Below are 14463 nucleotides of genomic sequence, written 5' to 3'. Positions count from 1 at the left end.
TGGTGGGAGTGACGGCAGGGTGTGCCATGAGGAGGTGGTGGGAGCAGGGGCAAGGAGTCCCATGAGGAGGTGGTGGGAGTGAGGGCAGGGTGTGCCATGAGGAGGTGGTGGGGGCAGGGGGTGCCATGGGGAGGTGGTGGGAGTGACGGCAGGGGGTGCCATGGGGAGGTGGTGGGAGCAGGGGCAAGGAGTCCCATGAGGAGGTGGTGGGAGTGAGGGCAGGGTGTGCCATGGGGAGGTAGTGAGGGCAGGGGGTGCCATGAGGAGGTGATGGGAGCAGGGGCAGGGGGTGCCATGGGTGGCAGTGGGAGCGGGGGCAGAGGGTGCCATGGGGAGGTGGCAGTGTGGAGGCCTGAGGCTCGTGGCCAGGAAGTGGGAGGGCCCCAGAGTCTGGTTGTGGCTTTGCTCCAGCCTCGCTCGGCCAGGAGACACAGGTACAGCCAGCCAGGGAGCTGACTTGTCCAGGTGTCTAGCCCAGGGGCTGAGGTCCAGGTGCAGCGGGCTGTGAGTTAGGGCGAGGGAGAGTGGGCACACAAAGAGGGCCAGCAGGCAGTGCTCTGTCGGTTCCTCGGAGGCCGGCTGGCAGTAGAGGCAGGAGAGTGACCAGGAGTGGGCAGCTGAGGTGAGGCAGGAACTCTATGGGCAGCAGGTGGAGGGACTGAGGACTTGAGACCCTTCAGGCATTGTGAAAGGCAGCAAGAGTGCAGAAACAGTGGGTCTGGAGCTAGTCTCCTGGAACAAGGGGGCCAGCAGGGCCGATGGATCATGGGATGCAAGGAGGGGCAGTCCTGCGACCTGAGACTCAGCGCCTTGGGGAAGGAGGCAGCAAGAACATTCTGGAAGCAGCCATGTGGAGCCAGCAGGGCTGTGTCCACTTGGAGAAGTGACCAGGGACATCAGCAGGGAGGCCCCATCCCGGGGGGGCAGTCATACTTCAATCAAGGAGGTGAGGGGACCTTTGGCAGAGAGGTGAAGTGTGGGCACCTGGGCGGACTGACTGCGCTCGCAGGGGATGAGGGGGGAGTAGGAGGGCTGGTGCAGCAGGGGGGCCCCCTTCTGAGCAAGGCCTTGCCCACTGACCCCAAGAACACCCGTTCCTGGAGCCCCGTTCCCTGCCCACTGCAGCCACAGCCCCCACACCCACCCGCCCACGGAGACTGGCTGGGAGAAGTCCCCAGATCCCCGGGAAGGGCTTGTGGCACTGCTGCCCAGGAGCCAACTGGGCCTGCATGTTGCCACACGGGCAGCCTCCGAAGGTGCTTTGTGGAAACAGCCAAGCAGCACGGCCCAGCGTATCATGTTACGGTTTATGTGAAAGCCCTCCGTCGGATACAGTATCTCACTCAGACGTGTTTTCAGAGCCTGGAAGGCTGAACACGGGATTCTCCAGCACTCACCTGGGGGCGGAACCCGCAGGGGGCCAGGACCCGCAGGGGGCGGGCAGGTCAGGGGAGTGTTTACTTGAAATGTGTTTGTCTTCTAGGGAGAATGTTTTTTGGAGTACTTATATAACGCAAGACCTCATGAACAGGCGAGTTTTAGGGTGAATGTTTGGGTGGAACAAAGAAAGGCCTAGGAGGAAGAGAACACCAGCTGGGGTGGGGCGTGGAGTCAGAGCAGTGAGCACGGTGGAGGCAGGCAGGGTGGGGCTCCAGGCCTCAGCTGTCTGAGGGAGAGGCTCGGCGTGGAGAGACGGTGGAAGATTCCAGAAGGAGAAGGTGCTGCACAAAGGTCCAGAGGCAGGAGGGAAGCCGCACTGGCAGTCAGTGGCATTATCGGGGGGGTGCGGGCGGTATGAACCACACCAGGTGACACTGTCGGGGGAGACGACACCAAAATGACCATCTATAAAATTTTTGTGCAGCCCTTCAGCAGAAATTTATTACTTTTTATAAAACTATCCCTGTAGTTACAACAGCAGCAACAACAAACATTTTGTAGCAGTTTACACGTGTTGGTATACCTACAAGGCTAAAACTCTACGCTAATTTACTTTTTGGACCTTCTCCCGCGCTCCGGCCAGAGCCGTCCGTATTACCCAACTACCTGAGGCTTCGGACCACGTGGTTTCGTCTGCTCGTGCTACAAGCACACTGTTGTTTTCGTCGCCACCAGCGTTTTTATAGCCGCTCATTTTGTCGGATTTTCTGGCGTTTTCGCTACAATGTTGTGGTAATCAGCATGGGGGGGGGAGTGACACCATCAGTTACCACCCTGGGTGACACCAACCCTAGTGACGCCTGCTGGCCGTAGCCGAAGTCTGCGGGGGACAGTCAAGGGAACCATGCCGAGGCGAGGCCCCGGGGCAGCGGTGGTGAGGCCGGCGGGTTTCCACTGTGTGTGTTAGGTGAGGGAGTGAGGGGGCAAGAGGGAGCGAGTGACACCGAGGTTTGAGCCTGAGCAGCTAGAAGGATGGGGAGTCAGCGCACTGGGGACGGCATTGGTGGGGCTGGGTGAAGGGACCAGGAGCTCAGCTTCGGGATGTTGAGTTTGAGACGAACCGAGGGGCCGCCCCTGCCTACCTGCCCACTGGGCTGGCCATGGCCACCTGCCTGCCTGCCAAGCCTGGGTTTGGCAGCAGAGCACACGCTGGCACTGGGTACAAAGCATTCTGCCCGGCGTCCCCCCACCTTCCCGGACTTCTGCAGTGTGTCGGAGTAGCAGCACAGGGGGTGGGAGGGGGAAGTGGCCAAGAATCAAACGCAGGTGAGGCCCACTCACACTGCCAGAGCAAACACGGCCTCAGCCTCACCCACCATTCCCAGCCTGCCTGGCGCTCCCACTCGCCAGCCACATCATGGCTCACGGAGAGTCAGGCCCACCTGGGGCTGCTGAAGGTGAGCACGGCAGGCAGCTACCGCTGCCCCCGGACACACAGAACCATCCCCTCTATGGCCTTCCCTAGCCAGCACCTTGGGGAGGCTTGAGCCTTGAGCTTCCTGGCCCTACTGCCCAGGCACCCTGTTCCTGCTGCCACCCCTGGGAGCTATGTGCTGCATGGGCCCCCCGAATGCTGACCCTGTCTGTGAGCTGGGTCCCTGCAGGCCGCAGCCCTTTCCTCCCTGGAGTGGACTCAAACCCTCGAGGAGAGGAATGGGGGCATGGTGAGGCCGAGGATGAAAACGGCTTGGGTATGGATGTGGCCCCACACAGACACAAGTGCTGGGAAGAGAGAGGGTGGCTAAGCGGCCAGGGGTGCGAGGCCACAAAGCACCTTGTGAAATACCAGGGGCACTCGACGGGTGTATACAGGTGGGGCCTGAGGTGGCCTCGCTCCTCCAGCAGGTATTGATTGAATGGGCACGTTGGTGAACACAGCACAGCAGCTCCTGTGCCTCTGCGTCTCCGTGCTAGTCACAGGAGCAATAGTAAGCCAAAAGCATCAGAGACCAGCCAGTTGATTAACAGAGGTTGACCAGGTAGATGGGGACAGGCCTGGGAGCAGGGGGAAGAACGGGCTCGGGGAGGCCTCCTCAGACAGAGAGACTATGAAGAGATTTGGACGATGCAGGGGTATGAGCCAAGTGAGGACCCAGAAAGTCACTCCGGGCAGAGAGGGGACCACGGGGAATGAGCTGAGTGGGAACAGCAGGGAGGCACAAGGCTGGACTGAGGAGGCAGGTGGAGGCAAGGGGGTCAGAGGGTGGCAAGCTCAGACACTCAGGACCCTAAGACCCTGGTGAGGGTTGTCTTTTGCTCAGAGCACAGAGAGGCATCTTCTCCCAGCTCTGGGCAGAGGAGGGAGCTCTCTGGACTCTGTGTAGATGCAGACATTGGGGGTCTCCATTCCCTAGCGCTGCTATAACAGAAATACCACAAGCGAGTGGCTTTAAAGAGCAGAATTTATGTCCTCACAGCTCTAGAGGCTAAAAGTCCAAATCAGGGTCTCAGCCATACCGATTTCCTCCAAGGGCCTCTCTCCTAGTTCTGGTGGCTGCTGGCGATCCTTGGCGTTGCTTTGCTCGTAGGCGGGTCTTCACACTGCGTCTGTCTGCCCCTGTGTGCCTCTGTGTCTCTGCCACTCTTTATATAACTCAGAAGCAATTAGGTTTAGAGCCCACCCGACACTGGTACAACTTCAGCTGATTGGTTAATTTCATTATATTTTTGTTGTTAGTTGCCATCCAGTCAGCTCCTGCTCATGACACCCCCACGCACAACAGAACGAAACATTGCCAGCTCTGTGCCGTCATCACAATCGTTAATGTGCTCGAGCCCATTGTTGCAGCCGCTGTGTATCTAGGGTAACTTCCAACCTGGTTGCTCAGCTTCCAGCGCTATATGAGACAGTGTCCTGTAGTGAGTCACAGTGTTTTCATTGGCTAATTTTTGGAAGTACATCTCCAAGCCTTTCTTCCTAGTTTGTCTTAGTCTGAAAGCCCCGCTGAAGCCTGTCCACCCTGGGTGACCCTGCTGGCATTTGACATACCGGTGGCTGAGCTTCTAACACCACAGTGCACACACTGACAGACGGGTGGTGCGTTACATTAGGTTGCGTTATGGAAAGGGATTGCATTCCGTTACATTGTGGAAGGTAATCTGCTGTACCCAAGGCTGACTAATTTATTCACACAAACTCTACAGCAAGTGGATTTTTGGGTTCTGACTACTCTGTCACAGCAACTAGACTAGAATTTGGTCAAACCACTGGGAACCACAGCCAAGTTGACACATAAAATTGACCATCTCAGGGGGCGAGAGCAGAAGCAGCTGAGGCCTCCCAGGTGGGACCTCGTGGTCCTAGCAGCCCAGCCACCTGGACCGAGCCACTACACATTGTCCCCTCCCGGAAGGACAACCCTGCCACCAGAGGGCAAATCACATTACGAAGCCACCGTAATCAAAGCAGTTTAGAAGAGGATCGGGGAAGATTGAGTGAGGGATGAGAGTGGAGGAGCCTGGGGACTATGGAAAGAGGTTGGGTTTTATTTGGTGGGAATTCAGCGAGGGGTCAGCGAGGGTTGAAGGTGTGAAGCTCAGCCTGGCTGCTGCCTAGAGCAAGTTGGGGAGAGGGCACACCAGGCCAGGGGTGCTGCTGGCCTAGGGGTGTCATGGGAGGTGGGGCTCAGGGCTCTGTATCAGGACTCACCGTGGGCGGGAGGTGGGGTGAGTGCCGGGGAGTCTAGGCTGGTTCCTCACCACTGGGCAGATGTGGGTTCTGGGCTCTGAAACGGGGGGACAGGAAGAGCCAAGCTTGGGGAGCCCACATTCTCCCTGAGGCCTGCAGAGCCAAGACGCCTGCTAGAGCTGTGAGTGGAGTTGGCTCAAGGCCCAGGGGAGCTTGGGTAGAGCCCTCCGTCCGAGCAGAGATGGGGCTGGGCCTGGGGCAGGGAGCTTGTGCCAGTCCTCTGAGCGCAGGAGACGGCTGTGGCTATGACAGGTGAACCCCCACCCAGCTGTCAGTCTGGAGCATGGCACTGGGGAAGGACCTCGGCTACCATTATGGAAGGTGATTGCTTTACGTTATGGAAGGTGATTGCATCAGGGGGCAGGGGCTGGTGAGGGCATGGGGCCACCCTGGAGCATGTGTGTGGTGGGGACAGGAAATCAGAGGGTCTTTTCCCGTCGTGGCATGCTCTCAGTAGGGGGGGGGAGGGAGGGGCGGCGGCACTGACCAGGCCTTCAGCCACTTGGCTGGACTATGCTGAGGGTGTGGCTGGTGGTGGTATGACCATCTGCAGAGGGGCCCCCTCCGGCCTCCCAGTAGCTTAGGACAGCAGAGACACAGGTCAGTGGCTAGGACAGGGCACACCCCCCAGACCAAGTGCCTGCTCACCAACTGCACCCTGGACACCAGAGCCAGGGCATGGGTAGCCGCCACGTTGCCCACCCTCCTGGGCCAAAGCTCGTGCCCACCCTGGACAGCTGTCCTGGGAGATGGGGGACAGCATTGCATCAGTGGCTACGAGTCCCAGAGAAGGCAGTGTCCAGTGCTCCAAAGTCCAAATCAAGATCTTGGCAGGGTCAGTTCCTTCTGAGACCCTGAGGGAGGCTGTGTTCCAGGCATCCTTCTCTGTCCCCTCGCTCTGGGTCTTCCTCTTATAAGGACGCCACTCAGATTAGGACCTCCCTGCTCCTGTATGGGAAAACCTGGTGGTGGTGTGGTTAAGTGCCACGGCTGCTAACCGAAAGGTCAGCAGTTCAAATCCACCAGGTACTCCTTGAAAACTCTGGGGCAGTTCTACTTTGTCCTATAGGGTCACTATGAGTCACAATCTACTCAAATGCAACGGGAAGAAGAAGGAAGCTGTTGTATGACCTCACTAACCTGATAACATCTTCAAAGACCTTACTTCCAAACTTAGTCACATTCACAGCTACCAGGGCTTAGGACTTCAACATAGCTTTTGTTTTGTTTTGTATTTTTAATATTTTGTTTTCAGTGAAGTTTTACACAGCAGTTTAGGTTCCTGTTCAACAATTTCTACACAAGTTGTTCAGTGACATTGGTTGCATTCTTCACAATGCGCGAACATTCTCATTATTTCCACTCTGGTTGTTCTTTTTGTCTTCATCTAGTTTCCCTGCCTCCCTACATTCTCATCTTTGTTTTAAAGCCATTGTTGACCATTTGGTCTCATATAGGTAATTTTTTAAAGGAGTACAGTACTTACGGGTGATACTCATTATTTTTCGAGGCAATTTGTTGTTCGGCAATGAGGGGACCTCAGGGGTAAGTTTCCGTTCAAGGTTTGAAGACTGTCTCAGGGTGGTAGTCTCAGGAGGTCCTCCAGTCTCAGCCAGTCCAGTAGATTTGATTGATTGTTTCTTTAGAAATTTGAGGTTCTGTTCCGTATTTTTCTCCCAGTCTATCAGGTTCCATCTCTTGTAGTCCTGATTAGAATGGTTGGTAGTGAGCCGGGCCCCGTCTAGTTCTTCCCAACATATCTTTTTGGAGAGACACATTCAACCCATAACACACACCATATGTCCTGTTCTGGTGTTTTCCATGTTTTAATTCATTCCATCTTCACGATATCCCATTGAGAGAGATGCTACTATTATACCCATTTTCCAGATGGGGAAACTGAGGTTCAAAGAGGAGAAGTGACCTACCTGAGGTCACCTAGCCAGGTAGCGGCAGAGGCAGGACCCCAGGTCTGCCACTGCTCCACACACACGTGCAGCTCACGCAAACACATGTCCCCAAACCCAGCCCTCGCCACGGATGCCCCTTCATACGGCCCACGTACACTCACACCTGGCCCTGCAGTGGCCCCAGTACCTGGCTGCCCTAGGGACGACGGTAAAACTTCAGCAGCTAGAAGCATGGCTGATTTTTCTCCAAGAGCTGAGGCACTAAAGCAAAGTCATAAACGAGATTACACCAGCTCCTGCCACAGGTCACGGCGCTGTGAGCGCTGTCGTCTACCTCCACTCCTACCCAGCTCCCAAGACCGTCCCACGCGCCAGGCCGACCCACAGTCTGATCTGTAGGTGTCGTTCCCATACTCTCGCTGTGGGGGGAGGGCACACCCCAGCTGGAAGACATTCCAGGCCTAGCGCCAGGGCAGGACCTCCCGGGACAGACAGACGGTGTGCTCCCGGCAGATGGGCACCTGGCACCCCATCCCCACCACAGGGGGTTTCCCAAGGGCGCTGGAGTTGGGGTGCTGGGTGGGGCAGCATCTGCCATCTGTACCCATTCCGCCAACATGCCACACTGGGACAAGCCATCAGACGGGCCCAGCTGGGTTCCAGTGGACAGACGATTCCAGAACGGGCAGGCAGAACCCCACAGGAGCCAGACCAGGGCAGGAAGGGGGTCTTGGCGGGATGACACAGGGACAGCTGAGGGTAGAGGATGCAGGCGGCAGGAACAGCAAGAGTAAAGGCCCCGGGGCAGGTGCGGGCCAGCACTGGGGCATCAGCAGAGGGGCCTGGAGTGAGGGAGGGGAGGGCAGGCCTGGAGGAGGGGGCATGAGCCCCTGACAGAGGACCTGGGGTTTTCCTGTGAGGGATGCAGAAGCTGAGGGTTTGGACTAAGGCAGTGACGAGACCTGGTTGTGTTCTGGGAGGACCACCCTGCAGAAGCAGCCAGGGTGGCAGCGGCTGTGAAGCTGCTACAGTGGTCCCAGTGAGGAGTCTGGGCAGTGGGCAGGGGCTCCTAGGCCAGGGAGCAGAAAGCATTGGGTGAGCCACAGGCTTGGGGCCTGTTTTGAGTGGAAGGAGTGGGGTGGGTGTGGGGAGAGGTGGAGGAGAGCCCCTGACAGTACCCCTGGTGAGCCCCAGGCCGGGGCCTGAGAGGTCAGGACGTGGGGTCCCGGTGAGCCCCAGGCCAGGGCCTGGTGGGGTCAGCACGTGGGATCCTGGCCTGAGGGTAGGGCGCACGGGTCCAGGAGGCGGCAGATACAGGGACCTTACCTGCCCAGGACCTAGCAGACTGCAATATCCATGGGAACAGTGGGGCCACATTGGCCACCCACCCACCTGCCCTGCAGGAAGGGGTTCTGAGCTGGCAGACACCGACGTGCCAGTATCTCCCCTTGGTGACACCCATGCCCTGCACATGGGCACTCAGCATCACCAACATGTGCCGAAGGGTATGGGGTCAGAGGGCCAACCCACCCCTCCTAGCTGCATCGTGAGGCGTGAGCACAGGAGGCGACCTGGGCATTTAGGCTGCTGTGATTGGAGAGGAGGCGATAGGTCCAGGGCAGCCCACCCACAGCCCACTCCTGCAGCCCCACCCCTGCCCCCCGCAGTGAGATGGGCAACAGTGGGGCTCTCAGAGGCAGGGGTGACAGAGATAAGATGTGGACACTCTGGGCACAGTACTGGGCACACAGTAGGTGCTCAATAAAGCCCCATAACTGCCCCCTCCCCAGGCCCCACCTTCTTCCCCTGGCGACCTGGAGGAACCGGTGGCCCTGAGGAGCAGGTCTCCCTTCCTTATTACCTGGGCAAGCCCTCTCCCGCCTTTAGGCCTCACATGCCTTGTGTGTAAAGTGGGACACCCCCCCGCCGGGTGTCACTGCATGCTCAGGTACCTGGTGCCGGGAGCCCCAGGACATACCAGCTCCACCCCACCTGTGGCCTGGGTAGGCATGTTGGGGGAGCTGTAAGGAGGCAGCATGGGACAGGGGATCGATACCCCTTCTGTAAAGTGGGGGTGCGTGCGGGGGCCGTGGTGTGGGTGGTGGTGAAACCCCTTGGAGCACGGGATAGGTTCAGAGACGGGCTTCGTAATCCCTGAGGAGGCCCCCAGCATGCCTGTGTGGAAGCAGCTGGGGCTTCCAGGTTCCCCCAACACCCAGCTGTCCACTTGCTGAAGTACCAGCCAGGACTGAACAGTGTGAGCATTGCCCTGAGGATGGCAGGCTGCCGTGGGAGGAAGGCCAGGTTGACCTTTGCCCTGTGACCCTACAGAGGGTTATGGGCTGGTCAAGAGGAGGCTCCACATCTAGATGCCCACAGCATGGCTCCCGGGGAGCTACCAGTCCCTGGGACTCCAGGCAAGGCCATTATTGGGCCCCACGGAGCCCCAGCTCCAGTGTCCCCAGCCCCAGTGTCCCCAGATCTGGTGTCCCCAGCTGCAGTGTCCCCAGGCCTGATGTCCCCAGCCCCAGTGTCCCCAGCCCCAGTGCTGTGACCCCAGGCCCAGCCTCTCCTGCCAGCTCCTGACAATCTGGCCGAGAGAGCCTGAGGTGCCCCGTGGCCCAGGGAGGGGCCTTCAAGTCCAGAACAGGATCAAGGCCGAGCAGGTTCTGCAAAAATTTCCCTTGAAAGATGCTTTTTCAAGATTTAAAAAAAAAAAAAAAAATTCATAAGCACATCAAACAGAACTCCCTGTCGACCTGGGCTTGATCACCCGCTGCCCAGGCTCTCTGACTAGCTGTCACTCTCATTGCTTTTTTCTCTTCTGAGAGTCACATGTGTCCTCTTATAGGTATCCATTCTGTGAGTCCAGGCTGGCCACAAAGGCGCTGTTGTCTTCCTCGCCCTTTTAATCACTATCAAATTGCAAATAATGACTAGACCCAAGATCCCCAAAACTGATCCAACCCCACAGCTCACAGGAGCAGCCACCTTGGACCCTGGGGGTGGCGGCCCCTCCCCTGGGCATCTGCCTGGACAGGCGCACTGCCTGGCGCTGGCCGCACCATGGTGGGCGGTTGGCCGGGGCTGTGTCCTCCGGCCAGATGAGGTGGTCACTGGGCCCTCCAGGGCCCACTGCACACCAATAAATGAGCAAGGGCAGTGTACCCTAGGATTTGGGCTATGAGGTGGGGAAATGGGGTGATGCCATGAGCAGGCAGGTGAGAAGATCCTGCAGTTAGACCCTGCAGGCTGGGAGGACCCCACAGTTAGACCCTGCAGGCTGGGAGAACCCCACGGTTAGACCCTGCAGGCAGGCTGGGAGGACCCATGAGTGGGAGGTCCCCACAGGCAGCGGGGAGGTCTCCATAGGTGGGTGGGAGGGCCCCACAGTTAGAATCCAGGCTGGAAGGACCCATGGGTGGAAGGTCCCCACAGGAAGGAGGACCCCAGGGACAAGTGGGAGAACCCCACAGTTAGAATCCCACAAGTAGGCTGGAGGAATCGTGGGTGGGAGGACCCCAGGGCCGCGGGGAAGCTTCACAGAGGGGTAGGGCTGGGTAAGAGGACTCTCTCTCCTCCCGGGACCTGCTCTTCCTTTGTGGGTGGGTGAGGAGGAGTGAGGCCTGGGCCTTTGGACAAGCTCTGGGATTCTGGCCTGGATCCTAGCACACCCCTGGAGCCTCCCCACTGCAGCCTGGCTAATGGGAACGGATACCTGCGGCAACTGTGAGCAACCGTCACTCCCAGGGCAGCCCCAGACCAAGTCCCTTCACCAGCCACGTCCCCACCCCCTCTCTGCATTTCCACCCACTGCCCCGTTTCCACTCTTCCCAGGAAATACCACAGAGGCTTCCATTCTGTGAGTACATCAGGGCTCCACACGTGTGCAAGGGCCACGAAATTGAGAATCCACAAAGCCACCTAGCTCCCTCTGTGCTTTGTCTCGGGCTCCAGGTGATGCCAGAACAATCAATATCCAAGCTGGGGTTGTGCTTCAGAGCACTGGGACAGCAGCCGGGCCAACCTCAGTCCACCCAAGGTGGCCTCTGCCCTGGGTACCAGCCGGGGCCCAGCTGGGCTCTGTTCTCCACTCACAGGTCCTGGATCTGGGTTTCCCCATGTGAAGCCTGAAGGAGGAGGCCTGGGAGACCTCTGCCACACCCCCTGGGACTCCTGGGCCTGGTGGGGGGGAGGTGACACCTTAGGCCCGTGGCGGACACTGCACTGAGTCACCTTTGTAGCTGACCCCCAAGCCATACTCTCCGGGAGGTGGCCTGTGTGCTGGCCAGGTCTCACCAGGTGTCATGGGGACTAGGGGAGAGAAGAAAAGAAAAAAAAAAAAAGGGAGAGAAGGCAGCCTCTTTATCCAAGGACAGAGGGGCAGAAGGCCAGCCCAGCCCTCAGGGATGCCAAGCTGTCCTCTCCTACCCCCTCTCATACAACAGCCCGCAGTCCCACCCAATCCCCAACTTGGCACCACTTCCAGGCCCCCTCCTAGGGGCAGGGTCCTTCAGGCACCCCCAAACCCAAGGCAAACCTGGCTCCCTCACCTGGCCTTGGCCTGCCCCTGGAGCCACACCATGTCACCCCCACCAGGCCCACCACTCTGGGCCCTGACCAGGCCTGGCTCAAGGCTCCTCCCTCACTCCTCCCTGGCTGCACCGGCCTCCTGGCCCCACACAGGTCCTCCTCGAAACTCAGGACACCTGGTCACTATTCATCTGGGGTGTCTCTGTCCATCAGCAGCAACTATGCTGTCTGCATCTCAGGCCCTGTCCCGCCATCCCCTCCTGCTCCCAGGGGGAAGACACCCCCAGCACCTGGGGCCTGACCTGGCTATGGGTGTTCATTCATACAGGCCCCTGCTTTCCTGGCTGCATCTGCTAGGATGAAGGGGTGCCACACAGAGTGGGGGACATGGTGTCTTGGCAGGGGGCAGGAGCCCCAGGAGATGCAAACACGGCCTGGGTGGAGAGGCCCGCTTGGGCGTCCTTCTTGGGAGGGATGTGGCTGGCACCTCTCACCTGCCCAGGCAGGCCAGGCCTTGCCTCCTGGGTCCTATCTCTCTGGGAATCAGCTGTCCCGACACCCCCTTCTTGCTCCCTGCCCATGCCACCTGCTGACCCCAGCCCTGGGACACCTGGCTTCTCCCCCAGGCTTCCCAAATGCCACCCCAGCCTCCCTTGACCCCCGGAGGCCCCCATAGCCCGCCCCTGGAAGCCAAAGGTGGCGGCAAAGCCAAAGGCTGTAGGTCCCTGGTGGGGACCTGTCATACCCAAACCCCAGAGGGCCCTGGGGGGGTGGGCAAGAGGTAACCCGCAGTGTCCAGGCTCGAGCCACCAGGTCCCAGGGTAAGGACCAGCCAGCCCTACCCTGGTCCTTACCCAGGGGAAGGAGTGAGGTCCCCAGAGTAGGGGAGGAAGGGGGCCCCACCATGTCTACACAGGGGCACACACACACAGCACATCGTGGGAGCTGTAGGTGCACCCATGGACATGCATGCACACCCCACACATACAGGGATTCACGCACACAGGAGGTGGAGGTGACGCACACACACGCATGCACATCCCACACACGCATGCACGTCCCACACACACATGCACGCCCCCCCACACAGGGATTCATGCACACACAGCACACAGGGAAGGTGAAGGTGTACCCACACACATGCATGCACACGCACCCATGCACGTAGGCTTGATCACGGGCAGGGCACAGATGGCAGGTGTCCGCGTGCACACAGACTTGTGCGCTGCCTGTACACAGCACATGTGTACCAAACACCTGGGGACGAACGCCTAGGCACATGCCTTCCCTGGGACCTGGGGGAGCCCCAGGCGCTGGCATGCCTGGATGCCCCACCCCACTCGACTCAGCTCTGCTCTGTGCTTGCAGGTGACGCAACTGGACCAGAGACTGGTGCTCATCACCGACCTGCTCCACCAGCTGCTTGCCCTCCACCCTGGAGGCCCCCCTGGTGGAGGCGGGGGCCAAGCAGCCCAGCCCGGTGGCGTCAGCTCCTTCAACCCTGAGCTCTTCCTGCCGAGCAACTCCCTGCCCACCTACGAACAGCTGACCGTGCCCCGCGGGGCTGCCGACGAGGGGTCCTGATGGGGGCTCAGGGCGGCCAGCAGGCCTGAGAGGGGAGCAGCAGAGGAGACCCCCGCCGCCCACCTCTCCCTCCGCAGGAGCACTCCCAACCTCCTAGAAGGCCCAAGGGAATAGCCCTGCTCTCCAAGGCCCTGGACACCTGGGGCTCGTGAGGCCACCTCTCCCACCCAGTGGGTCCTGGACCTTGCCTGGGGGGTAGGGGGCCTATCAGGTCTGAGCCCTAGCCCCTGTCCCTACGAACTTGCACGGTGGCCAGTACACGGTGGTGGGGGCCAGGCTGGGCTTCCCCAGGGCTGGGGGAACCTTGCCGGCCATGTGTGGCTGAGAAGCAGTGCAGGCCAAAAGCTCCAGGAGCTTTCAGAGGGAGACAGAGGGGCAGCCTGGGCAGGATCTGCAGGGTTGTTCTGGCCTCAAACCCAAGACCCAGGCACCCAGGGAGGAACAGGCAGGCAGGCCCATGCCCAACAAAGGCAGCCCACGATGAAGGCAGCCTCCCTGATCAGCGCCCTGGGCCTGGGCCTCAGCTCCTGGGCCTCTCTCAAGAGACGCTGACCTGGGGGCTGGATGCTGCTGCTTGAGCCACAGCCTCCCGGGAGGGTCAGACCCCACCCCATCTGCATGGCCGCATCACCGGGCTGGGTGCTGTGGAATGGGGTGGGCAGGGGAGGCGGCCTCTCCCAGCCATTCCGGAGAGGAGAGAAGGCCCCTGAGCCCCATGCTGCACGCAGCCGCCCCTCCTGCCTGGTCAGAGCAGCTGGACTGACACACTGACGCCAGCTCACGGCACTGTCCCCTCCCTCAGCGCCTGCCGGGCCACAGCAGGGCTGAAAGGGCATCACAGCGCCCACCCGGGACAGGGACCCTTCTGGGCGTCACACCTCACAGAAATCAGAGTGATCTTGTGGTGATTTGGAAGCTGAGTTTAATGAGTCTCACGGTGTGATTTTGATTAATTGTGCGGGCTTTTTCCTAATAAACATGGAGAATCACGGGTTTATCTCAGCAGCCACATTCGTCTGTTCCTGGGGGTTGAGCACGCTTTACAGACAACCCAGTTCAGCCTCTGCACCCCTGGGGCCGCCCCCCACCCCCCTCAGAGTTCGCAAGGGCCTTCTGCCTCTGTCTCTTTGCATTTCTCTGTATCTCTATCTCTGTGTGTGTCTGTCTCTCATAGTCTCTGTCTTGCTCTCTGTCTTTATATTAGTGTGTATCTCTGTCATTGTCTCGCTGTCTCTGTGTGTCTCTCAGTCTCTTCCTCTCTGTGTCTCTGTCTCAGTCTTTCCATCTCTGTCTCTCCATCTCTCTCTC

The 14463-nt window shown here is 59.4% G+C and overlaps 1 protein-coding gene across 3 annotated transcripts in view; it reads left to right on the top strand.

Annotated features, from left to right (window-relative positions):
• Positions 1-14143, top strand: part of KCNQ1 (potassium voltage-gated channel subfamily Q member 1) — a 363159-nt gene extending 349016 nt beyond the window's left edge. For 2 of the 3 annotated variants that reach the window (XM_049892815.1, XM_049892814.1), the window contains exon 16: positions 12940-14143. In XM_049892815.1, the coding sequence (XP_049748772.1) occupies positions 12940-13155 (216 nt within the window). In that variant the 3' untranslated portion in view covers positions 13156-14143. The remainder of the gene's footprint in view (positions 1-12939) is intronic. The other variant, XM_049892816.1, reaches the window with a different exon arrangement.
• Positions 14144-14463: the final 320 nt, after the last annotated feature.

Source organism: Elephas maximus, chromosome 7 (assembly GCF_024166365.1).
Source record: "Elephas maximus indicus isolate mEleMax1 chromosome 7, mEleMax1 primary haplotype, whole genome shotgun sequence".
NCBI lineage: Eukaryota > Metazoa > Chordata > Mammalia > Proboscidea > Elephantidae > Elephas > Elephas maximus.
This window is presented reverse-complemented; position numbering and strand designations above follow the sequence as displayed.